Consider the following 26,418-nt stretch of genomic DNA (forward strand, 5'->3'; position numbering starts at 1 on the left):
ATCAATGTAAGGAAACAGCAGAACCCAAACCTGGGCCCCCTGTTTGCGTGGGCTCCTCCGGAGCTGCTGGGGCTGATGGCCCGCTCTGATCAGGAGTGCGGACCAAAGCCAGGCCTCTTTGTCCAGCTGTCGGCATGCCATCATGTAGAAGCTCCTGGACGCTTCTGACCGTCCTGGGGAAGGGTCCTACTAGAACGGGGGAGATGCGCCTAGGGCTACAGGATGCAGCTCTGTCCCTCACACCACGGTCCTAACGTCCCCTGGACTCGAGCCAGGCAAGCAGATGGCTATACATTCACAATACGATTCCGGAAATTTTGTAACGTTTAAAAACATGCCTCAAACATGCGGCTTGGAAGAAAAAAATAGATATTTTTAATAACAAGCATTCAAAAGTCAAGCACAAAAAACTGATCCAACCCAGTGTAAGATCACCCGTCCTCTCATACTTAAAATGTTTAGTATAAAAATACTCACTCTCTTGGTTTTATTGACATCTTTTATGTTTCGTTTGAAAATATCTCCAAACTGTACAGAAAGGTCAGACCATGCGTTCACAAATAACACACTATTTCTTAAAATTATACAGTGTAAAAGAGTAAAACATTTTTATTATATTTTTTTTCTTCGAGAAAAACAGATGTGTGATAGAGGCTGTGGCAAAGTCTTGAAGGGATCAAAACTGGGCAAGGTTTGTTCAAGCCTGAAACAGAAAGAACACGTGTGAGGGGAGACCTCACCCTCCTCCAAGCTTGTGGGACCGCGCAGGGGAGAGTACTCAGGGCGGAGACCCCCGGGACATTCGTGGGGGCGTCTCTGCAGCAGCCTGTGTGCACAGAACAGATTTCCTGACCCTCCAAAGATCCCTCACGAGAGCAGCAACGTTCTCACCTTAGATACATGGGCAACGTATTTATCTCTTACCAGAAACCTTTCAAGACCTTCTTCCCCTGCACTTGCAAGGAAATGCTCACATGTGGTGGCGGGGAAGGGGCAGTCTCGGATCATCACTGAGACTTTGCTGAGTCCCATTGCGGTCCTGTGTTTGCTTCACCTAGGTGAAGACTGCAGAACCTCTAACTCTGTCCAGCTCCATTTTCTCGCCATTCTACCAACACATCAGACTCCTAAATTTATGGTTGTGGAAAAGGTACGTAAAGGGGCACCTGGGTGGTTCAGTCAGTTAAGCATCCAGCTTCAGCTCAGGTCATGATCTCAGTTTGTGAGTTCGAGCCCTGTGTCAGGCTCCATGCTGACACTGAGGAGCCTGCGTGGAATTTTCTCTCAAAAATAAATAAAAAGGCACACAAAGGTCTATGCAGAAGTAGCTCTGCATACACTAGAATTTTGAACAGGGAAATGCTTCTGTGTGTGGGGGGGGAGGAAGCTATAAAGAAAATGGCATTATTAGTAACCACCCATCTAACTATCTGAAGTTAAACTGATTTAAGAGGATGTGTATTTAGCAGTAAATCCTGAAGTGAGAAGCATTCTGTGAACAAATATCACTAACCGGACGAGCTAATACTCCTATGCAGACCAGACCCGCCCAGTGCTGGCTGCACGTGCACTGCGACCCGGCAAACCCTGGCACGGCCTGGTTCGTAGATGATGGCAGAAGCAATGGGCCGCAAGTCAGAAGATCCAGCATAATTACCACAGACCTATGGATCACGGTAAAATCCCCCCAGAGAGAAATCGGGGTGCAGCTTTCGAGGGCAGGGATCTGGACACTCGGAGCCTCAACTGTAATATGCAGGTGACACTCACCAGTCTCTCGAGCCCGCTGCCACTATTCAGTTGGTGCCAGTACATCAGTTAACTGTGCTTTTCACAGGCCCAGCCAGACAGCCCTGGGGTTGGAGATGCTCCCAGGTCAAGCTCTGCAAGGCTTGACCTCCATGACCCTCCACCCTTGCCTCATCTTCTCAGCAGAGCTCTCTGAAATGGCAGGAGCGCAGGAGATAGACTCCTTCTGGAAATCTCACTTTGACCGCTCTGCCTCCCCTGGGGGCCCAGCACAGGCGGGGGGATCACCGGTCACTCGGCAGATGGTTGGTGACGGAGAAAGCAGAGTGGGCCGGGACTATGCACACCCCATCTTAGGTACACGACACAAGACCTGTGACACTTAGCAGGGGCCGCTCTTGAGAGCTACATCCCATTGCCGCACCCTGACTTGAACCCGGCTGGGGCACCAGGGTCCCACACTCCAGGCATGTGCGGCACGGAGCAGCCCCGGGCGGGTGGCAGGGGCCATGGTGCCAAGCATGATCTCTGGGGCTGGAGCAGCTGACCTTCCCAATGACCCCGTGACCTCACAGTCCCTCAAATGCCTGACCTGCTGCCCTTGAACTACACTGAAGGAGCCTCCCCACCAGACTGGGAGGAGGCAGTGCCCCCTTGCGTCCCCGGGTCTGGGCGGCCACAGAAACGGAAACCTGCTTCGAGGAAGTGGACATGAGATGCTCTCTCCCCTGCCCTCCCGCGGCTTGTCAGGTCTGGAATGACAAGTTCCACGTCATCCCAAACTTGATCATGGGCCAGCAGTCCGAGCCGTGTGTTGATTCCCGGAAGCCGTTTCTTAGGAACAGCCGTCACCCTATGGCTGTTCCTACTTTGGAACAATTCACAGGGGACAGCGCTCGGCAGCCCCTGGATGCTGGGAACCTGCGGGGCCTGCATGTGGGGCTCGCAGAGCGCCATCTTGGGAAGGCAGCCCAGACCCCACGTGGGGACGCGGCAAAAAAAAACGGGGGGGGGGGCAGTCTTGAATCATTACCGAGACTTTGCTGAAACCCAAGCTGCCACACTGCCTTCAGGGACAGAGAGGAAGGACTGAACGGACAGGCGGAGGAGCACAGGCCATGTTCCATGTGTGTGCACACCTGCCCGCGAGCTTAGGCTGGACCAGGTGCCCACGGTGTCCTCCAGCCCTGGGGAGGGGCCCGGCGGGTCTGCCTTCTCTGCTCAACAACCATCCTTGGGTAAGTGCACGTTGCTACTGCTGGCCTTTCTGGTTCCACAGCCAGTTCCCAGACAACTGTCCCCATCGCTGTCAGCTGTGCCCTGGACGTTGGTGCCGTGACCTCAAAAGCACCACCTCTGAACCCAGACTCACCGCCTCACCATAACACGGCTCCAGCTCCCGCCCCCGCCACTTGTGTCACTGTCCCTCCACCCGGCCCCTGGTGACACGGACGACTGCTAATTCCCGACACCACCATCACCGTCTTGGGTTTGCCTCTCCCGGTATGTGTTTCTAACTTGACTCTTCATTTTGCTGCGGGCAAGGTGACAAAGCTTCTGAAAACCCCTCACCTGCCTCCCCAAGACCCGAATCCCTACCACTTCCCTCGAGGCCCTCAAAGCTTGGTCAGAACCCACTTTTGACAAGAACCTGTGGGGCATATGCTTACACCCCCCTTCTTCTGTCCTCACAAACTCCTCTCAGAACTCGGAGGGAGTGCCACCTCTCCGGCCTTCCCTGGGCACTTCAGCCTTCAGGCCTTTCTCCTCGGCGTCCTCACGAGGAGTCCTCCCTGTCCAGGCCATTGGTTTGGCCTCCTGAAGGGTAATTTTCCTCCCTAAGACTATGTCCTCGTTTCTCCACCCCAGACATCATTACCTGCGTGTAGCAAAACTTCCGACACTTGCACTCTGGGGCAGCAAAGGAGACAAGAACGATGGGTAATAAATGGCATGTGACCCTAAGACTTGATCCCACCCCCCTCTGAGAAGCCCGTGGCTGGGGTGCCTGAGAAGCACCCTCAGCACCTGCATGGGGCAGCTCTGGCCCTGACAGGGGGCTGCCCCAGGAAGCAGTTTGGGGGGCGGAGGGGGTGGGAGGGTGCTTCTGGCTTCCCGGGACAATAAGCAGCCCACCCTGACCTCCCATCACTCTGTCCCCTTCCTCCTGAGCAGGAAGCAAGGTGTGTGGGGCTGGGTAATCTCGGCTGATTAGACAGGCTTTGAGGTGAAAACCCATGGAAGGGAGGAGGGAAGAGAGAAGAGAGGGGAGGAGAGCTGATAGTTTCCCGAGCTTTTCCATAACTGTGCCGTGTAGATGTAATTCTCACATGGGAAAAGAATGCGTCCACATTGCCATAGATGTTCCCAGACTGAACAGAAGGTCAGAATGTGGCTATTTCAGTCCCTGTAAACAAGGAAGGGGTTTAGCTAAGAACGGAGTTCAAACCTTGGAATGTATTAACAAGGACATTTTAAACAGAACACAGAGACATCCGGGAACACAGCGCACCACGGAGGGGTGGGGGCTGGGTGGCGGGGGGGGGGGGTCAGGCTCCGTTTGCAGGGCGGCCTCTCCCCACAGAGCCTTTCCTGAAGGGGTGGGGGCTGAACCACACCGTGCACGTGACAGGACACACAGGGAGGAAAATGCACGTAGACAATCTAGTCTGGGGTCAGGCACAACAGTCTCCATTGAAGAGCACGGAGAATGCTGCTCTCTGAAAGAATATTCTACAATTCGGAAACGTTTCGTGTCAGTTGTCCTCAATCAAAAAGGTCGGCCTGTGGCCCTCGGTGCAGGGGTTGCTGCTGGGTTTGGGGCCAAGGCACTTGCCTGCGGCTCAGGAGCGACGCCAACCCTGGCCGTGGCTGCTCCTCCCGGACTCAACTGGAGCTCTTTCTCCCGACAGTGAGACTGTTTCCCCCATCCTTCTACATGCACTTGACCTATTTACTGGTGATTCTTCCCCAAGAGTCTCTCCAACATGTATTCATTTCTCCCCAAAGTCAGGTAATGAATATCCCCCCCAACCCAACTCCCAATAAACATGGGACACAGTTTTCATTTTATACCTGTTGGCCTAAAAAAATCAAATACCAACATTAATTTGTAATAAAAAGCCTAGCTACTAACATTTAAAAAGGCTCATAGTCTCGAGTCTCCAGAACAGTCTTCTGGAGTTGGAAACTCCTCCCCCACATTCTACACACACACCCCTGGCCACCTCTCCCCCTGTGCGCCTGTCAGCCCCAGAAACCAGCACAAAGCATGGGCCAGTAAGCTGCTTCCCCGTGTGGGTTCCAGCTCCACACTTGGCCAGAGAAGGCTCAGCCTCCTCACGGTCCAGGCCCTCCGAGGGCTCATGAGGGCAGGCCGGAAGCAGTGCTAATGTCAGGCCTCCTCCAAACTCGATCTTCCACGGACGGCCCCAGAACTGGCAAGCCCCAAGGTGAACATGGCTAGTGCCGACGACACCTTGCACCCTGTCTAGCCCATGCTGGCCAGCGGCCCGCAACCCAACTCGGCTCCTCCCTGAGTCCCGGATCCACCCCCACCTCTTGTCTGCTCCAGGTCACCAGGCCCTTCCGCTGTCTAAATGAAGTCACCCTGTGCTCCAGCTGCCGCTTCCTGACGGGGCTGATCCGCATTTGCCCTGAATTGCTGATGTTTGGGTCAATTTATTGCATTAAAAAAAAAAATCATTCTAACTTGCTTCCAAAAAATTGTATGGGTCCTTAAAGTTTGCCAGAGCAGAGGGAGAAAAGACCCCAACAAAACTTGACTTTTAAGAAAGTTTTACCAGGTGATAATATCGGTAAGAACAGCATGGGCATTGCTATTAAAAGAACCATGGCAAAAGGAGAATCTGATGTGTTAGAAAGCTCTGGAATTAGTGGGATAAATATTAGCCACCCTACATGATGTGGAAAACGTTTACCATTTTCCAGTTTGGTCAGTGGGAGAAACCCATCAGTGGGGGAAAAAGACCCCAAGTGCAGGTGGCTGGGTTCCTGTCCAGGCAGGAGGAGGTAGGATCCGAAACCTGGCACCCGAGGTATGTCTGCCAATGGACGGGCGCTATTCTGAGCAAGAAATTACCTAAGTCCCAAAAATGTGCTAACGACCTCCTTGGCTAGATCTGCTTGGTTCTCTGTCCTTAGCAGGAATCTTGCCCTCTTTCTGACTCATCTTTTCTTGACAGGCCCCTTTTAGGGATGAAATTTGCTGCCTTATTTGGGCCGAGACGTACCGCCGTTGGCCTGCCCTTGGCATGGCTGTTGTTCAAGGCCAAGTTTTCCAGAGAGACTAGAAGCCCCTCGTGTCGCACCCGGCAGGCCGGTCACCTCTGGGAACGCTACGTTATTGTTTTAAGACAACACATGCTGCTAGAAGCTGATGAATTAAGGAGGAACAGCTGATAATCAACTGAAGAGATGAACAGATCACCAAATCACCAAAATCACCTTCATCACCCAGAAGGAAAGTCCAGAGTCGGGAGGAATTCAGTAAGAATCCTACCTCAGTTGTGCCCAAGGGCAACCACTTCTTTCCAAAGAGGGTCACAAGAATGTCTGAGTCATCGGGAAAGGGTTGCACTATGTTCAGTATAATTGGATTCATAAGTCAGAAGGAATATATACATACTACATCTAAAAAAGAGTCTCACCAAAATGGTTAATTTCCAAAAACGGTTTAAAGGCCCGAAGGGCAAAGTGTCGTTGATCTGTAAACCCCCTCAGGTGGAACAGCTCCTTCCACAAGCTGTGGGCCAAGGCGGTGTGGACAGCCTTGCCAGCCATCGGCCCCACCAGGGAAGGGAGAGGTGCTGCGAGAGCCTGCTCTCCCGGGGTCCCTTCCCTACGCAGGCTGGGGCTGGAGGAGCTAATGGAGAGCAAAGCCCTGACCCCAGCTTTCCCCACAGCATGTCTCCGCCCAGAACACCCATCAGAACCATCTGGGGGTGGGAACACCCAGACCGCTGGGCCTCGTCACCCAGGGCCTGGGACTACCTCCCACCCTGGTCTGACACCACCGTGCCCTGCCCGGGACATGCCACTTCCCCGAGGGCCTGCTCGGCCTCTGACCGTGGAACTCACCGGCACGCTCCAGTTTCGTGGAACAGCTCGAGTACGGTCGCCACCGCCGAAGATGGCATTAACACCCACAAGACAGATCGCAGCCACCATCACACACCTGGAACCTGCGATGGGGGAAGAGATCAGCCATTCACGGGTGCAGTGACCTCCAACCCGGGGCCGGCCCACTCTTCGGGTTCCCTGAGGCCTGACGGCCAGCCTGTTCTGTAGGGCAAAGAGCAGAGAGCCAATGCCAAAGGGACCAAAGGCCTCCGATGCGGAGCTGGGGGACAGGTACCACGTGAGGACGGCCTTACGCCAGCGGCACGGAAGCTCTCGGCTCGAAGTCTCAGGACGTGGTCAGAGGGGAAGGACTCTGGCAGTTGAGTGTGGCGCCCAGGGGGAAGGGCACCTGGAGAGAAGCGTGCCATGGGAGATGCGGTCTTCACACGCTCACTCAAGGGCACGAGCGTATCCACCATGTGGCGGGGCAGAGCAAAGCTGCACACACAGTCCTGAGACCCGGGTCCCCAGGACCGCTCAGAAGCCCCATCGGGGAGAGGACTCAGGACCTGAAGGCCCTCCCCCAGCCCCCAAAGAAAGGAAGCGCCCCAAACCCAAACAACTCCAGGAGCTGCCTCAGACCACAACTTTGATCAGCCCAAGGCCATAAAAGCAATTCTCCAGGAGGATCCTGTGCGGTCACATGCACCAATGAGCTCGATTTTGCTCTAAGCACCTTCTGGAAAACAGAAACTAAAACGAAACATTTGTGACTATATCCCATTCCCTAGGGTTTGAGAATTTTGAAATATGAAGGTGCTGAGATCCAGCAAATCATAAATTCTTAATATTCTTCTGCAGGCATGACTGCCTCTGAGCCAGCTGGTTTTCACGAGAATTCCAGGGCCGATGCAGGAAGCTGACTCCCAGCACGAGGACGCCAGAGGCCGTGTTCCCCGTAACAGGCCTGAATGTCCGGCCCTGGGCAGTGCTACTCTCCTTCCTGCAGAGGGGCCGATTCAGACACGCAGTGCTTCGTGAACGGGGGCGCACAGGGTGCTGCTGCAAACCTCAGGTTCCCCTTATGGTCTCGCTGGTTTGCCGGCACGGGATGCAGCTCCCCCACACCCCACCGGGGTTCGGATGGAGACTGGACCGGGGCTGAGCTGTCCTCTGGGATCACAAGTGAGGCTGATGGAAAGCCTGCTTTCCCAGGACAGCTCTCTTCACAGAACTAAGGAAAAAAGAAACTTTTCCCCAGAATTTCACTTTAAAAACATTAAAAGAGAAGTAGATGAAATTCCAGTTTCCTAGGAAAGGCTGGGTCACTTGAGGACAGGAAAATAAATACGCGTCTTTGCAAACAAAACCCATCAGCGCCCTGCACGTCCTCCATCTGATCCGCACGTGCCAAGAACTTTCGAGGGAGGGCGCCTCGGGTGCCTCCCAGGAAGGCCAGACCAACACTGCACTTTCAGGACGTCCCACTGCCAGCCACATCCTCCCAGGGTCTGGTAGCACAGGGCAGCACCACAGCAGCACCTGTTGGCGCGCCAGCTCCCCCATCCGCCATGGGCAGGGACGGTGCACACGCCTGTCTGTTCTACAGGGACCCCGTGAGAGGGCACCCCAAAGCATAAAACACCAGAGGCAAGTCCAAATTGTATTCATTTTCAACTTTACAGTGAACACGCAGGCCTTCTGAACTTCCCCTTCCAGCAGAGAAGGAGGGAAAGTTGGGTGGGGGGTGGGGCAAGGCCCTCGTAGGTGGCCCTGACCTTTTCTGTGAAGGCACCGGGACCCTATATCCTGGTCTTCAGACGCAGCTGCCCTCTTTTGACTTCTCCCAGGGACCGTCAGGCAATTCTCCCGAAGCACGTGCTCAGGGGTGTTGAAGCTCTCCCCACCAAACTCACAGAAAACAGGTAACAAACAGGCAAAAGCAGGGAGATCACAGCTTTGGCCACACTTCCTGACAGTGGTGGTTCGTAGATGAGATCAGTGGGTGCTTCTGTGGCTAGCAGATGTCTGTGGTGCCGTAGCTTAGGGCACTTGCGAATGTATGGCAGTGGCTGGAAGGAGTGCGCCGCACACAGTCCTGGCCCTGCCTTTACAACTCACCAGGAACCTACCAGACCCCGGGCTCAGGGAGTCAGAACCAGGGCACGTGGCTCCTCACTGGGAAAACGGAGACCCCGCTCAGAGAAAGCAAATCGGCACCAGGGCTAAACTGCAAGCTGCCTGGGCACATTCTCTGCTCCAGTGTAAGCCAGCTGCAGCACAGGCCTGGGTGGCTTGGCAAAGGGGAAGGCAACAAGACTGGAGAAGTTAAATTCTTCTCTAAACTTGAGTTAAGTGAGTCTGTTCTGAAAAGGGCACCCACATAGCTCTGGGGAAGCTCTGGGTCTCCGCTTGAATGCTAAGTGCCAGGCTGACCCTGGCCCCTCTGCTCTCCTGTGACATACGGCGCCTGCCGGCCCATAACATTTACCTTCCTCCCTCGCTTGGCTTGTTTTCCCCTTAGCACTTCTTACCGCCTGACTACTTATGTTTAATTGTAGTGTATCAGCCATCTTGGCCCTGTTACAGAAAGCGAGCTCCACGCAGGCAAGGATTTTGTCTGCTTTCGTTGCTCCTGTAACCTCAGCAGCCAGAATACTACCTTGCTTGCTGCAGATGTTCACTGGATAAGTTACTGCATTAATGAATTTAAGTGAGACAGGAGACGCAGTTAACAGGAGGAAGGGGAGAGGCAACTCAGGCACAAGCACCGCCCTGGTTCCTGGGCACGTGTGCTGCGGCAGAAAGCATGGCGCCTGGGACTCTTCTAGGGAGAAGGCAGGGGTCCCTGCAGGAGCCACAGTGCTGAGTTCCAAGCTCTGTCGTGACCTCCAGTGCCTGGGGCTCCCTGGACAATGGCAGCATCCCCAAGACCCTTGTGCTCATGGCCAGAGACAAACTAGCCCGTTCCTCCCAAAACAAAACATAAGGAATACATACACACAGCTTTACATTCCAGTCTTATCTCTTGCCATGTCCTTCGCTCCTTTGTTGGTGCTGTAACTACATGTGCTTATAATTTCTGTGCTATGGTCTTGGTCCATGGCCAGGGAAATTATAGGAGTTCTTAAAGAACACCCTCCCATATCCACCCCAGCTCCTAATTTATTATTATTATTATTATTATTACTTAACTATATTTGGATACCCAACAAGAAAAGCTGTGTAATTTGCATTCTCTGTAAAAAGTTACTAAAAACTGCTCATGCTGGGGGTGCCTGGCTGGCTCAGTCAGAAGAGCATGCGACTCTTGATCTCAGGGTTGTGAGCTCGAGCCCCACGTTTTGTGTACAGATTACTAAAAACAAAAACAAAAACAAAAACAAAAAAACAAAAAAACAACAACCCAAATTTTAAAATAAACAGGGGCACCTGGGTGGCTCAGTTGGTTGGGCGTCCGACTTCAGCTCAGGTCATGATCTCACTGTTGGTGGGTTCAAGCCCTGCATCGGGCTCTGTGCCCACAGCTCAGAGCCTAGAGCCTGCCTCGGATTCTGTGTCTCCCTTTCTCTCTGTCCCTCCCCCACTCTTTCTCTCTCAAAAATAAAAAAAATTTGCCCATGCTTTCCTGTTCTCAACATATCTGGAAAATGGATCATTTTCAATGATTAGCACATAATCTGGGGTTGTCCACCTCATGGCTGGACCATTAGCAGAACTCTAGTGCTGTGCAGACATAGCTTGTAGCCAGACTAAACACCATCAAGCAAGATGATGGACAAACCAAAACACCAATTACACTTACACCTCTGATGGCCTTATTTATGCCACCAATGACAGTAAACACACGCACACCCACACGTGCCTCTGGGACCTTCCTAACAGGTTCATCCTGGAGCAGCCTGAGTGCTAACTCTCTTTAAAACGTGTATCCATGACGCCCAGCCGTTAGAACTGGAGTTCCTTAGGGGCACAGGCCTTGTTTACGTTTTTATATTTAGTACATAGCAGACACATAATATATGTTTATTTACAGAATAAAGAGCTTGCTTACTTTTCTCGTCTAGTCACTGATTTCCCTTTAGAAATAGGTCAAAGTGAGTAAATGAAAACTCCCTGGGGGGCCCCTACGAAACAGGCCCTGACTGTTGAGGATCTGGAAGTGCGGCATCCCAGTGCTCCACACATTGGACGTGACGGCCATCTGAGTCTGCTTACTGGTCGTCCTATCTGACACCAGACGTCACTCCTGCTCTAGTTTTCTATTCGGGTGCCATCTCTCCACAGAGGAAGGAAGTCTCCTCTGATGAACAGAGGAAGGCCACGTGGCCTAGTGGTGCCTCTGGTGGCACCTATCCCACATTTGGCCTTTTTGAAAGATTCATTTTATACTAAAACGTTTATTATTTCATCAGAACCATGGTTTTCAATTCTAATTTACATTTCCCTAAAATTACATGGGCTGGATTATTAGCTGTCTTGGAAAGGACTTGATCCAAGAGACTAGAAGGAACCTGAGTGATGGATCCACCCTGAACTGGTCTAACTTCAGGCAGGATGGGAGATTGGAGTCCTGGTGGTAATGAGTACAATTATCCATCCTCTTTGCTACTACCTCTCCTCTGCTCCCTCTAGACCCCGAGGAAGGAGTCAGGCCTGTGGCCCAAGTTTAGCTCAGAACAAACGATGCATCCACAGGAGACGTCCCATCTGCACACAGACCTGACAGTTTCACCAGCCACACACCTGAAGGGGGAAACTGCTAGCTCGCCCTTCTTCAGCAGCCACTGCTGCCTCTAGATCTCTGGTAAGATAGGTCCGTGGGGAAGGATGATCTGGAACTTGGTGGGTGGGTATAAACAAAGTGCAGATCTTATTGGCTGGAACCATGCAACTGCTTAATGATCGTTCTTCCCTTGGCCTATATAAATGCTTAAAAAAATGCTTCCTCAGGCCAAATGCCACCACTATACTTTGCCAACTGAAACCGCCAAATTCAAGGGTATTCTCCTCTCTTACTCAACTTTCCTACACCATTCGATACTGCTCACCGAGCAGCTCCCCGCTGCCAAACTTCCGGGCTCCAGCCTTCCTCCGCAACTCTGGTCACTTCATTCTCGATGAGCTGCTCATCCTCTGCTGACCTTCTACATCTTGGTGAGCCTCGAGGTTCCGTCCTGCCCACCTCTCTTCCAGTTTCCACAACTTCTTCAACCAGCCACTTACACTGAATGCCAGACCTATGTCAACCCATCAACTCAATTTTGTGAGCTTCAGAATCTCCAGTTACCTAACCCACGCCGCCTCCAGGTGGACACCTACCAGCCTCTGAAAGCTGAGAGGAGCACAGTCGTGGGACACAGAGGTGCACACAAGCAGTGCCTTCTGGAGCCACATGACAGCGCTGTACCAGCATCATCCTGGGAATGGAGGGAAGGTCCCTCATGATGAAATGACTGAGGCTTTTCTAAGTGAAGAAGCAAGTGCTGGGGACACGCCATTTAAAAAATTAATTATGGGTATACAGATGTGGAACATGGAATTGGGAAGTCCTGGATGTAATGGACCCACCCTAGAATACACCTCAAAGCTTAAAAATGGTTTTTTCAGGAAGAAAAAGTCTTCCCTAAACGCTAAGTTTTTAGATTTCAAAAAACAGTAACACTTTTAAATTCTTTTTTAAATTTTTAAATGGACTGCTGACTTTTTTCTAAGAAACTACATTTAAAATAGAATTGCCATTCACTAACATTACCATTTCATATAAAACAGATAACGGACCATAATTTCAGAATAAGGGACAATACAAGTAGTTTTAGAAAAGGAATCTAGGGGTGGCTGGGTGGCTCAGTTAAGCATCTGACTCTTGATTTTGGCTCAGGTCATAATCTGACAGTTTCTTTCTTTTTTTTTTTTTTTTTAAGTTTATTTTGAGACACAGAATGTGAGTGGGGGAGGGGCAAAGAAAGAGGAAGACAGAATCCCAAGCAGGCTCCATACTGTCAGAGCAGAGCCCGATGCAGGGCTCAAACCCCTAAAACTGTGAGATCATGACCTGAGCTGAAACCAAGAGTTGGATACTTAATCGACTGAGGCAGCCAGGCACCCTTCATCGTCTATTTCTTAGAGTTCAAGCCCCAGGTCGTGCTCTGTGCTGACCCTGCATTAGGTAGAGGTATGTACATAATTTTACAAGAACTCTTAAGCATTTCTAAATGGCTGAAGGTCTAGTTCATGAAGTTTCATGAAAGTTTTTCTTCTGTTTTGTGAAGATATGATATAAACTAAGAGAACTGTAGACCATAGAACTGTAACATTACATAGACTTTCCTCCATTTAAGGCAGACTCCCCAAATGTACACACCATATTAGAGTTCAGAATAATGGTGCTTTGTATTTAACCGAAATTCAGTCAAGATACTGAATTAAAGAAGGCATCTGGAATTTTATACAAATGATATGTTTACAGGAAAAGAATTTATTTGGGGGCGCCTGGCTGCCTCAGTCAGTGGAGCATGCAACTCCTGACCTAGGGGTTGTGAGCTTGAGCCCTACGTTGTGCATACGGTTTACTTAAAATCTTAAAAAAAAAAAAAAAAAAGAAACCCCTCATTCGGTGGTTCTCGGAAAAGGCCTAAAATAAAATGGCACGAAGATGCCATTTTAGCATAGTGCTTCCTTCAGGATAAGAAACTTTAAGGAAAGCCTACTGGAAACAGCACACTGTTGGCCTTCAGTCAAAAGATTAGGTATTACAGAAAGATTAGAACTTACTCAAAGTTCTACTGTGCATGCATGCAGGGAAAGGTAATTCTGATAAATCGCTAAGACTCCCACGACACAGTACTACGTCCACGGGGGGATGAGGCGCGCCTGTAACCGGACGAAGGTGGCTGTTCAATGCCAGCAGCAGGTGAACCGCTGTTTCCTAGCCAGACGTGCGGACACCTGACGGGAACACTAGCACTGGCTGCTGATTTATGAAGTGGAAGGCCAGGCCTCGGTGTCTTAAGCTAGAGTCCCATCTGTCCCTCTCCCTCGATCCCAGGAGAAATCTCCCAGAGAGACGCGGCACCACAGAGGAGCTCTGCCGCGAGTTTACGGATGGCGGGCGGATGGCGGGCAGACGGCGGGCGAGTGCAGGTAGCGAGGTGGCTGTGGGCACAGGGCAGCGTCTGCTTTGGACGGGGTGCATTTAGGCGCCTGACGGGCTGTTACTCAAGCCAAGTACTTACATAGTATTCAGCAGAACTGACGGGACTTCCAGCCCTGAGAAGTAGCCTCGGAGGGAGGGAGCCAGCGCATCTGGAAAGACACGTGGGGAGAAGGCAGTGAACCGGGGCTCCCAGTGGACATTCTCGTTCCTCACAGGGCATCCTGTCGGACGGCCACCCCTTCACTGTTCAAAGATGGTGCCCTTTTACATTCACCAGTGGGCAGGACCCCCCCGCCCCCCCAGGGGCTGAAAAGTATCAGAACAGGGCCCTGAGAAACCTTCCACATCCCCTGATGAACACAGGGGCCGAGCTCTCAGCGAGGATCCAGCTCTGGAGCACGCCGGGTCCGGCAGCTCCCATGCTCCCACTGCTGGGCTAAAGTCTGGCCAGTGAGTCTGTTTCTGCACTCACTCAGCAAGGCCTGGGCTAGGAGGCAGGCTGCCTAATGGTTTTCTAGGCAGGGTGTGGAAACATCTACCTGCTTTGACAAGGAAGGGGTGGTTCACGACCCATCCATGCCAGTTGTCTGGCCAAGACATTTTTGAGATTCTGCTCCTGGTTCTTTTAGAAAAGGGGTTCTGGCCTCTCGGTACTGTGGGGTACCTGGTACCCCATGCCCTCTGCTCACTCTGCTGAGAAGGACCTGTAGCCCCTTCTCTTCCATTAGGTTTCTAAAATGGAAGGCCAGCAACAAATGGATCAAGTGATGCTCTGTCCACTTAGCAGAATGTTCCCGGTCTTATGCTGAGGAAAACGTGAAGAAACAAACAGAAGGGCAAGTGCACTTTGGCTTTAACAGATATCCATCTGTTGGCAACGTCCGTTTTGCACCTGAGCCTTTGGACAGAGGCAAAAAAAGCCCATTCACCACGGCTCCTCTGTCCTGGAGGAGAGAGAACAAATCACACCAAAGAGATACTCAGGAGGGCTGGGTGGCTCCCTCCCAGGGTGACAGGAGGCGAAAGATGGATCTATGACCTGGGTCTGGCCCATGTTTCTAGAGTAGAATGCAATGCTGGAAGGAACTTTGCCCTGACAAATCTACTTCAATGGTTTAATGAAACAGACTTTGCTGGAGAACCCTCTTTTCACATGGCATCTTACATCTCCAAAGCATAAACAATAAAGCAGCATTCTGGGGGAGGTGGAGAAATCAACTGATATCTGGGTATTCTGAAGGACATCCCCATGTGCACAGAACCCAGTGGGGTCAGGATCCGGGCTCAGGCTCCATTAGCTCTCATAACTTGATTCTAAAGGCTGGGCTGTGCAGGAGTGGGCCCCAGACAAAGCTGACACAGGATCCCTGGCCTTCTGTCCTGGCACACATGCGCAAGTCCTTAGCGTTTCCTTCTACCCCAGGACCTCTTCACAGGGTGGCTCTCTCCTGTCTGGTTCCGAGTCAGGGCGAGGGGCCATAGGGAGACTCCATCCCAACCTGGGGCAGCAGCATCTGGCCTCACTTATTCAGGAAATGGGAACCTAAAAGGACCACAGATGCATTTTGAGCTTCTGCCCATACCAGGAATCATTCTGGGGATCTCCTGAGGGACCGTATCAGACATTCCCAGAAATCAGGTTACCAGCTCCAGAGGGCCGCCCCCGCCCTCACTGTGAGGGGGCAAAGCTGTGTTCCTTGGGAGGCACCAGCAGGCACTAACGCTCATTAAGGCAGGGCCAGGGTCGTCCAACACTCAGTAACAATTAAGAGAAGGGACCAGAAACTCTTTGCACGCAGGTACGCTAAAAAAGAGGTCACTTTAGGAATTTAGGAGCACATGGAGGATAAAGGAGAGAGAAATAAAGGAGGGAAGTGCGGAAGGACGGGAAGGAAGGGGGAGGGAGGAGTATAGGGGTGCAGGGGAAAAGGCAGAAGGGAGGAAAGGAAGACAGAGAGCTGAAGACAAATTTCATACCTACCCATGGCTTATGGCTTTGTGCATCTGAATCCACTTGCTCACTAAGCAAAGGGCAGAGTTGGAGCTGCCTTCCTGAGACAGGTGGTAAAGGACAGGACTGGGACACAGCCCCGGGGCAGGTGGGGGGCTGGGAACCTAAACACACAGCGGGAGGGGATGGGTCTGTGCACGCTGGAGCCGGAGGGAGCACAGTGGTGGCGACTGGTGCTGCCTGGGTGTGGGGCTGGGGCGCTGAGCCCCATGAGGCCAAGACATATTGGTGTTTCAGAGACACAGGAAGAGGGAGGTCTGACCAGGGGGTGGGGGCGCAGTGGATGGCATGACTGTTGGTGACAGTGACTGCAAGAAGGAAGCCCTTCATCTCCCACACACCCACCCAGCTTCAGCTAACCTGTCACGCATGCTGGGCCTTCTCCACCCACACAAGCCTCGCACGTGAGCACCGTAGTCAGCCTGGCCTAGAACCCCCAAGTACTCCAGGGTGATAAGCAGGCGGACTCTGGGCTATGGGGTCCAGGATAGACGGTACTCAGCTCAGTCCATTGGCTGATTCTCAGGGAGGATGTGGTGGTGATGGAGTCAACAGAGGCCCTGAAATTCATGACTCTCGTGCACCATGGCTTGGACACCACTGCCCTTGCCAACAAGGTGGGCCTTTCTCACTGCACTACTTACTCCACAGACATCCAAGCCTGCCCCTCTTTCAGGTCCGAGGTGCAGTGGCACCCATTTGCCCGCAGAGGGCAGTGTCCCCCCACACCCCCACCCCCAACCCGGCAAGGAGGAGTTTCTCCCCAACATTCCTAGGCAGCAGGGCAGGTAGGGAAGTTCAGGAGCAAACTGAGCAAATGGAGTTCCCAGCAGGCAGCTGGTCCAGGTGAATAAGCTGTTTTGTGCTAACCACTGCTGTCCTCCAGGGGGTGGGGAGGACACCCGCTCGAGCTCCTTGTTCTGCTGTGGCTTTTGGCCCCAGATCACTAGTAGCCACTCCTGCCCATCGCCTAGCGGCTGCTTTCGTACATCATAAACGCTGGGGAAACTCGTGGTTCCCTGGACTCCCTCTCCATGGGCAATTCAGCAGGAAGGAGTCTATGCAGTTGACCTTCCACGTAAGACAACGATCCTGTCGTGTGCGCACATGCGCGTACACACACGCACACACAGCCCACTCACAATCCTGCCTACAATCCCAGCAGCTTCTCAAGTCCCTGTAAGAACCTTTAATGATATATATGATCCAAACTAACACTGACTCTGTGCCAGAAACTGCTAAACACGCCATCAGATTATGACCTGCAAGTCAAGAAGCAACAAGACCCTGGGACGCTTCTCCACGAGAATTTAGCGATTACCACGAGTTCATTACCCAGTAAAGTTAAGGGATTACCACTAGAATTTACTATTGGGGGGGGGCACTGTTTGGGGTTCTACCATCACTCTTCTTTAGGCAGGCTTTTCTGAAACACGGTGCCCCCGTAGGATAACACTGAAGTCTCTGACACCTCAGCACGGCACCAGCTCCTGTGACTACTGAGAGGTTGGACAGGGGAGGAGAGTACCAGAAACAGAAATAACTCAGAGCAAAAATAAAATGGAATGCTAGAAAAAGTAGTGAGTATCCATAAAAGTAATTTCTATCCTCTTCCATTTACAGATGAGGAAACTAAGGCCCAGACAATTAAAACAGATACAGAATTCCCATTTCCAATCATGTTGCCAAGGACAGGAGGACCTGGACTGGTCTCTACAGACCAGTCTTTCTGCAGTGATTTGCAAACAGCACAGTGTAATTATTTGCACTGTACTACCTCCTTCTGGTGACTGACTGCCATCCTCACACTTGCCTTTAGAAACAGTTGTGAGCAGTGCTTACCAAGGTGCCTGGCTCAATTAAGGGTAGTGACCATTAGTAAATACTCCTTGGTTTAGCTGTTTCCTTCTCCATGAAAGAAAGGGGTAAGTCTACGACCAGTGTTTCTGAGTGTGGTCCCTGGCCCACCAGCATCACCTGGGAACTTGTCAGAAATGCAGAAACCCTAGGAGAGAAACCAAAGCACCTGCATGTACCAAGCCCTCCAGGAGATGATGACGCGCACACCCAAGTTGAGACTCACACTGTTTCTGAGTGAGGTTTCCAAAGTGTGGCTGGAAGCAGGCCGCCTAGAGATGCTCTGTGGTCAAGTAAGTTTGAGAGAAATGCAGTCTCTGCCCCTTCAGCAGATTCGAGATACACATTAGGCACATTACAGACTCTGAGAAGTTCCACAATGAAGAAACTTATTAAACTTGATTTAACCCTGGGTTTCCCAAATTTATCTGACCACAGAATCTTTTTATTACGTAGCACCTGCGAGTGCTGAGAAGGCCCCTTCCAGTGGTGACTTTTGGTGGATCAAGGAGCTGAGGCATGCCAATATGGCATCCAAGTTTCTAGCTCTTAACACAGCTAATTACAGCGGGAAGACCACCAGTCCAGCTGGTGTTCTGGATGTCTAACCTAATCTGTAAGACACAGTGAAGACTTTCTCACCTTTCCTGATGGAGATGCTGTATGTGAATACAGGTTTCCCTAGCACCGTATATTCAGAGCCAGGCTCTCCTTCTGAAGGCACGGAAATTCACGTTTCTACACTGTCTGCAAGATGGACCCTGTCTACCCTGCTGGGGTTTTCCCCACACTGAACCAACTGCAGCCAGACACTCACACACTCTTTAGTTCTAACCAACCCTGGCCCGCTCGCTCTAGGCCTAAGGATCCACTCTGAGCAGCATGACCAAATAAAGCAGGTCAGGTCCTATAGCACACTGTGCTGAAGGCTTCCAGGCTAAGGAGAGGCAGCCAAGCCAGAAGCACGCGTGGTCCAAGAAACTACAAATCCATCGAAGAGACTGGATTGATCTGCTATACAAAAAAACGATCATTTTTATGGAATTATAGGGTTCTTTAAAACTGCACTCCTGCCCCCTGCCATAAAGTGTCCACCAAAATTGGAAAAACACTTTTCAGGAATTTCTGCTTCATGAAATGAGGCCCACTGAGGATCACTCTGAAGGAACATCCTTCCCCCATTCCACCCCCCCCACCCCCCCCCCACACCAAACTGCCAGCCCATCCTCTTTCTCAGCAGACATAGAGGGCAAAAAACGCACTCACCATTCTTTACTACTTGTCTGGCATCTAATATTCCTTGCCTAGGGCCACTGAACAAGTTGCCATTATCTAGGCAAAATGTCAAGATCTACGGTGAATCGGTCCAGAGGTGAAGTCTGCCGTCTGACCTACCCTGACCTCCGGAAAGGAAGTGAGCAGATAAGCTCTGGCTGGAGAAGGTCACGATGCTCCAGCCCAGCCCAGAGCCCTGCAAGATCTCCCCATCTGAACTGGGGGGACATTGCTGGGGCTTGGGCCCAGGCAGCGACAAGGTCTAGACCTCCTGCTAAGACCAGTCAAGGCTGGGCTTAATTAAACGTAAGGCTTCAGAGATAATTTTCCCTCCTGAGCTTTTAGACCCTTTCCCCGTCTGTCCTAAGCACAAGCCAGGTTCTTGCTTCCAAAGAGGCACGTGAAATGTGCTCAGACATCCCAGAAGTTCACTCAAGACGCCACTCGGGTCGAGGGCACCCAAGCATGTAACATCCTGTGTCAGATTAAGTCCACAGCGGCTGCTTGTCATCCATATTTAATTCTGTCAGTCTGTTAATTTTTAACTATGTTTGCTATCGAGGGCCATTAGAGGTCCCAGGAGCCGAGCCCGGTGAAGCGAGAAGTACTTCATGGCAGAGTGGATGAGGCTTGAAGTTGGGGTGTCCCACTTTCCCATCCTGTCACGGAGTTCTGGCCTTCCCCCACTGGCAGCACAAATCCTGAATAAAACATGATCCCATTTGGAGTAGATTTTCTTTTTTCCCCCCTGTCAGAATTGGTTTTCTTCAAGGAAAAGTTCACTTTCTTTTTACGAAGGCTACATTTTATATTTCCAAAGTTTCTTCGTAGCCCTGGTTTTGTTTCCAAAGCAGTTAGAATTCCCGTACTTCTGGATGGTACATGGGTGCCCGTTCCTAGGAAAGGAGGCCAAAAATCAGCGCCTGCCTCCCTCCGTGCCACAGCCACAGGCTGCCATTCTTGCTCTGGTAGCGAATAAAGCCCGGGCCCTTAGGGTTCTCTTGCTAGGGTGCTCGTCTTGAGTCCCGATATCCTAACTGCCTCTAATGCTACAAAGGGAGGGCTCAGGAGCCTCTGGGCCATGGCAGATCAAGTTCTGACAAAAAGAAGGAAACAGAAGAGCTATCTTAATAATTACAACTCCATGCCAAGCATTTTCCTCTTTCCCTCAAAATGACCCCATGAAGTAGGTACTTACTCATTCTTCCCACTTAAAGATGAGGAAGCTGAGGTTCAGTGAGGTTAAAATGAGCTCGCTTAAAATCCCAAAGTTAGCAGAGTGGGTGGAAATTATCATTAAAATCAGCCTGTCTGTCGGAGCCTCTGCACCATGGTACTGCAGTGGTCAGACCACATTATTTGTGAAGGGGCTCTCACTGCTGATGAGGTTGGGGAAGAAGACGCAGGCTCTAGAAAGTTGAGCCTTAACAAAGGACACAATGAAACATGCTTTGTAAGAAACCCGTAAAACAGTGCACCAAATGAAGGTAACCCTGCTGCCCCCTAGACAAGAAGAGGCCCACTTTGAGCCACGCTCTCAACCATGGCCATGGTGAATTCGAGGACTCTTGTTGGGATCCACAACCATGGCCAGGGCCATAGAGCACTAGGGGACTGATTCAGGTTTCTGAACAGCTGCTTGCAGTGTGGTGAGGTTTGGGTCTCAGTAGCAACAGCTCTGGCTAAAGGAACATCTACCCCATTAACTCTGGTGAACTGACTTTGGCCTGCTTCTGAAGACGCTGGTGAGGACAGGCCAGATGTTTATGTCTCTCACTGCCTTAGTGAGGTGAGGGCTCCCGAGTTCTCCAGACACCAGACAGCAGAGGGGATGAGATGGACAGAAAAGGTAAGGAAGGACAGGGAACCTGCGTGGTCAGGGTGGGATCCCCTGGGGGTTCAGCAACAGGCCATGGTTCAGCCAAGGCACGAGAGGTAACTAACTCTGCCACCTGGAAATGAGGCTGGGTAGAATCCTACCGGATGGGCTGTGGGAAGAATGAGCCAGAGAATCCGGGGAGGAATGGGCAGGATGAGCTGTGGGTCTTTCTCTTCTCCAGTTTCTCTGATAGGAAAGCAAGATAAGACAACAGCTGGAAAGTTCAGGGACAACGGGTCTGAGTAAAGCAACATACAGGAACCATTTGGTCTCTCTGGGAGTTCAGCTGTTTCCCACTCTTGATCTATTTCCTGTCAGGGAGAGGTTTTCTCCCAGCAGGCGTGTCCGGACCCAGCTTCGGGGGGAGACTTCCTATGGGGACAAGTCCTCCCGGTGCTGACACAAGCTCCAGGACTCCACTGCTGGATGGAGGGCAGGTGTGGTCACTCTGGTGGCTGTCCCTCGAGGTCTCGTTTATTCTTTCCGACCTCTGGCCTTCCAGCAGCATCAAGTGTGGTCAAGACGCGCTAGATGCCCTTCGTGCTTGAACTATCACAGCTTCACGAGTAGCCAGTCCTGGGATTCATTCTCCTTGTTGAAATTTCCTTGAAAGACTAACCTTTATGAAGCCCTTCCCATGTGCCAGGCACTCTTGTTCTACATGAGGGATTACTAGTCCTACTTTACTGAAGCCCAGAGAGGTTAAGGAACTTGTTCAAAGTCACGCAGCTCGTAAATGGCAGAGCCAGTGTCTGACCATGAAGCTCCATAGCCTTCACTTCCAACCCTTCCAAGGCCAGGCCCAGAAACAGTCCAGAAGCAGTGCTGGCCAAAGAAAGGGGGCTCTGTGCTCCTAAGTGGGAGACGCGTTCCCGGAGCTCACAGCGGGCCAGCCTGCCTGCCCTAGCCCGGCCTCCGGGGGGAGTTAAGCCAGGTGCTCCTAGACCAGAAAGCTAACCAAATCAAGAAGCAGACAAGGCTAGCACACTCAGGAGACAGAGCACCCGGGGGCAGTTTCTCCTCACAGTGTGGCCTTCGTTGGAGCTGTAGGTTGAAAGGGAAATGTCAGAGGATTAATAGTTTCATCGATGTCTACAAACAATTTAAAGCCTTGGGCTGATGAGCCCCCTAAAGCAATCTCTGCAGTCCTTCAAAGCTGTGGTCTCCCAGACACTCACAAGCCCTGGACTGCAGGGAGACAGGAGCCGTTGGAGAAAGCCAGGCCTCGAGGGACCAGGGTCTCAGGTGAGAAGTGCTGATGCCATCCGGGAGGCACAGAAGCAAATGCCCCGAATCTCCCGACTCTTCCCTTACCTTTGGGAGGTTGGCCAGCCGGGTACAGTGCTGCAGCCCCTCCCATGGGTTTTGCTCACCAGTCCCACTACAGGACCAACCACCGTTCCGGCACTGGCTACTGCCTTCTGAGCAGGAGGGCAGAGGCTGAAAAATAAAGTGCCCTTCCTGTGGGAGTCCCGCCACGTGCCGCCATGCTCTGGGGCCGTGTGCTCACCGGAGTGCACACTCACACCTGCCCCGCTTCCTAGCTCCCTCAAGATGCTCCCTCTCTCACGGGCCACGCATTTTAAATCATACCCCATGCCACACCAGATGCCCTGGTGTCATCTCCACAGGGCACAGTGACAGAGGAGGTGCCTAACAAAATTTGTCTTCATTAAAAAAGTTTCAAGATTCAGTTCTCAGAAGCTGCCTGTTGCTGCGGAGTCAATGCCTGGATACGGCGGTGGGTGAGCAGCTCTGGAGTTAGTGCCCGCACACCATCCTTGGCTCCCGTCTCCGCCCGTGATCTTTCTTCCGTTTGCCTGGGTCACTTTCCCACGGTCCATTTTTACATTGATTTTGGGTCTAACCTTTAAAGTATTGCCAATGTGTCACAAGGCACCTCCCTAGGGGCGTGTCTTAGCCTGGGAGGTCTGTGTTGGGATGTTAAAACCTTTTGTTTACGTGCAGGTGATGGGTTCCAGTCGTAAGCCCTGTAAGATCTGCCGTTGGGGCGAATGAGGCCTCTGAAGGAGAAACAGGTAACCGGGACCTGCTCTCTCAGCCCTACTTACCTGTAGAAGTTTCTGGCCCAACAACGTGGCTCTGGTCAAGGGTAAATGGTATTGTTTCTAGAATGTAATGAGAACAGTGCACTTTATTGGCTTCCTCTCTGCCCTGTCAGCAACAAGACCCAATGATTGCTAACAAGCAAAACCGAACCCAGACTGATAAAGCGGAGATGTGTGAGTATGATGTGACAGGAACCACTCCGTTCTTTTGAGAGTCTAACTTTCCTAAAAGCCATGGATGAAACCTCCCCTCCTGTTCACAGTGACTTACATAATATATTTAATACATTTTAAATACCAAGGACAGGGTGATCATGTCTAAAAATGTTAATGATCTTAGAAATCACTTGTTGGCTGCATCACCTCTACAACTAATAAGGCAGTACTGCAGCTTACAGTCCCATTGCCTTATGCAATAATGCTTCAAAATTGGGATTTGGTGTCAAATAAGCATCTTCAATTTAGACCCGGAGGCACCAGACCACAGATGGAAGCTGGAGTAGAACTAGAAGACACAACTCGTTTTCAATGACACTTTCTGTCCCCTGGGTCCTCCTTCCTCTGGATCAGGGCGGACAGACTGGAAAGCACATCTATTTGCTTCAAACAGGCTTCCGATAGCCAACACACCATCCCCGTTGAAGCAAGATCTCCAGGTAGAGGCGACCCACAGATGCTAGAAAGAGAATCTTCCAATGCGCAGCTCTTGATGGTTCGGGAACCCAAGAAGAGACTGGCTGCGGCAGCAAGCCCTCGACTCTGGGCCAAGTCTCCCTGGGTGCTCTGAGGCCCTCTCCCACGAAGTGTGTGATCAGTGCCACGGCGGCCCAATTCTCCCACCATCTCAGAGATAACATCTTAGCTCCAAACTCGCATCATCATGAAAACAAAACGCTGCAGTCTACGTGAGATCATTTTTGCTCGGATTAAAATTTTTATTGAAATCTCTCAAATGTTACCAAGAAATAGTTTTTGCAAAACGGGGAAAAGTAGCTAACAAGCAAATTCAACATGGGAGCTCCCTCTGCTGGTCTGCAGTAGGTTGGTATGTTACAAACACATTCCCAGAGACAAATCTAATTTGCTGGAGAAGTGGACAAAAGACAGGTGTGTTGGGCTTTGCCTCAGGAGAGAAACACTAGAAGAAAAAAAAAATCCAAGTCTCAAAACAGAGCACAACATTGCTAAGAAAAACAAAATAATATAAAAGCTTCTCCAAAGACATACAAGTAAGATCTCCAAACAAAACCAGAATCATCCACTAAGGGCATTGCTCCATTTGGTCTTCCCCACTGCTCTACCTCCAGTTAATAAAAATTCTCTCAGACCCTTTGGGTGAAGGTTAAGTTCTGATTCCCTTGTCTTTGCCTCCAAGTCTCTTCTTACAGGCTTCTCATCTACTGAGAGAAGAAAGATCCAAGGAGTCACCGGAGTGAGGCCTTTCCAAAATTGCATCAAAGAGTTAAGCTTTTGGTGAGCCGGCACTGAGGCGTGGAAAGAGCAAGGCCTGGGAGTCAGGTGACCTGGCTCCAGTCATGGCAGAGCCATTCGCAACTCTGGAGAACTCTCTCCATCTTCTCCAGTCTGTTTCCTCAACAGTAAAAGGGGCCAGACCTGCTCATCGGTAAAGCCCCTACCAGTTCATTCCATGATTCTCATATTGGACAAAGAAATTTAAATAACCACATCTGTTCACGAGCCTTTAGGATACAGAACCCAAGCGTCACTGGGAATGACTCCAAACAAGTTGTGGGGTTGAGCGCAAGGATCTCACTGGTATCAGATGAGAGTTCCACCAACTCTAGGACCGATGTGGCAGAGCCAAGTGGATTCCAGGTTGGGAAAATCTTGAGATCGAGGAAGAACTCACAGGGGAGGGTGCCACCATGGGCAACACATCCCCTTTAGTCAAATGGTCGAGTCACTGAATCTTAGCACTGTCTCTCCCTAACCTTTGTCACAACGGCATGGGCTTTCTAATCTCTTAAGACTCTTTAGTTCCTTCTCCCACAACCCCAGATATACTTTGGATTTCATCCGTTACATAAAGGGCAAGTTACCCAGATGTTAGGGCCCCAAAACTACCATTCCCAGTCCTTTCTGGCCAATGTCAATTCTTGCCTTTCCCAGATAACGGTGAAAGGCTTTGTTGCTGATTAACCAAAGCCATCAATATTCAGATGACTCCACAAACTTGGCACCATTTCATAGTATTAACATTTGCCTCAACTGTCCATCTGTATTTAAGCACTCTAGCAAGAGGAACAAAGACTTATCCGTGGATGATGGGGGCGGGCCCACAAACAGAGGGGGCCTCTCTGAGTTGCTCCCAGTCATCGACAAAGTTATCCCTGAGGCCACTATGAACATTTCGAGGACTCAGCAGAAGATATGTCCACTGGCTTAAGTTTTATCCGTTCTCGCTCCCCTGCTACCTGCCAGGAGACCAAGCATTGACACAGACAAAGGTGGAAGCAATGGCAGGAAGGGAAGAGAAGGGAAGGGGAAGAAGCAGAGAGCACAGCTGATCTGGATGGAACCTGGGTCATCAGTCTTAGGACTGCTGCTACCAGAAGTGACGCTCTGTGCCCGGTGCTCTCACCACCACCATCTACTTTTCCCTCACTACTGGTACTGCTTTCTACCTCCCCTTCCCACACCGAGGGTCACCACACCGGGTGGTGCCTGGGTCCTCTCTCCGCAGTCTGCTTGTACGGGCCTGGGCAGCTGGGTCGTCAGCATGTGCACAAAGCACTGGTAACCCTGCTGGAAGAGAATGGGAGCATAGGCAGCCACCAACACTCCTGACCCCGTGGCCTGTGAGGATGTCAGCTGGGGGACCGCCCGTGCGTGTTTTATACAACACGGTGAATTCTGCACAACATGAAAGAGCTGTAAGTCAGAAGGAAGAGTATTCTGGGAAGCTGTGTATTTCATCCAGCCTTGTAAATAAACACAAAACAAAAAAACCCCACCTGTCTGTCTAGGCCAAAGCTTTTCAGAAACCAGGCTTTCCTGCTTTTAGAAAGAGTTCCACGTGCGCTAAGACAAATGAAATCTATATTCTCTCTTGCTGTTGATCGTCACTCTGAACCCGAACATTCATTACTATTACTTGCACTAGAAGCAAAACTAAGAGCAAGATTTTTTTTCCAGGGGAAGAGGAAGGTTGGTATGTAGATAGTAATCTTTGTGAAGAAACAAGGGAGTTTATAAAACTCAGGCTACTCTTCACTGAGAAGGAGTGGGTCAGATCAGAGACCTTCACCTTGACTTGTAATTACATTCTCAAAACTACACTGGTACCTCCTTTTATGCAGGGTTTCCTAAAAGTGGAAAG

At 51.1% G+C, this 26,418-nt stretch overlaps 1 protein-coding gene and 1 long non-coding RNA gene across 5 annotated transcripts in view; one reads left to right on the top strand and one right to left on the bottom strand.

The window, feature by feature from the left end:
* Nucleotides 1-352: 352 nt before the first annotated feature.
* RBPMS (RNA binding protein, mRNA processing factor) overlaps nt 353-26,418 on the bottom strand; it is a 178,464-nt gene continuing 152,398 nt past the window's right edge. For 2 of the 4 annotated variants that reach the window (XM_047091263.1, XM_047091264.1), the window contains exon 7: nt 24,004-24,216. In XM_047091263.1, coding sequence (XP_046947219.1) covers nt 24,085-24,216 — 132 coding nt within the window. In that variant the 3' untranslated portion in view covers nt 24,004-24,084. Of the gene's footprint in view, nt 704-6,849; nt 6,954-14,066; nt 14,137-24,003; nt 24,217-26,418 lie in introns of those variants that run through there. The other 2 variants (XR_006964313.1, XM_047091265.1) reach the window with 2 other exon arrangements.
* On the top strand, nt 698-6,856 carry LOC124520383 (uncharacterized). The gene is made up of 3 exons (XR_006964314.1): nt 698-1,150; nt 1,539-3,252; nt 5,955-6,856. It is a non-coding gene; the product is annotated as an uncharacterized LOC124520383 (long non-coding RNA).

Source organism: Lynx rufus, unplaced genomic scaffold, assembly GCF_022079265.1.
Source record: "Lynx rufus isolate CCGP_SWC_20201006 ecotype Redwood Valley unplaced genomic scaffold, mLynRuf1.p SCAF_3, whole genome shotgun sequence".
NCBI classification, from domain to species: Eukaryota; Metazoa; Chordata; class Mammalia; order Carnivora; family Felidae; genus Lynx; species Lynx rufus.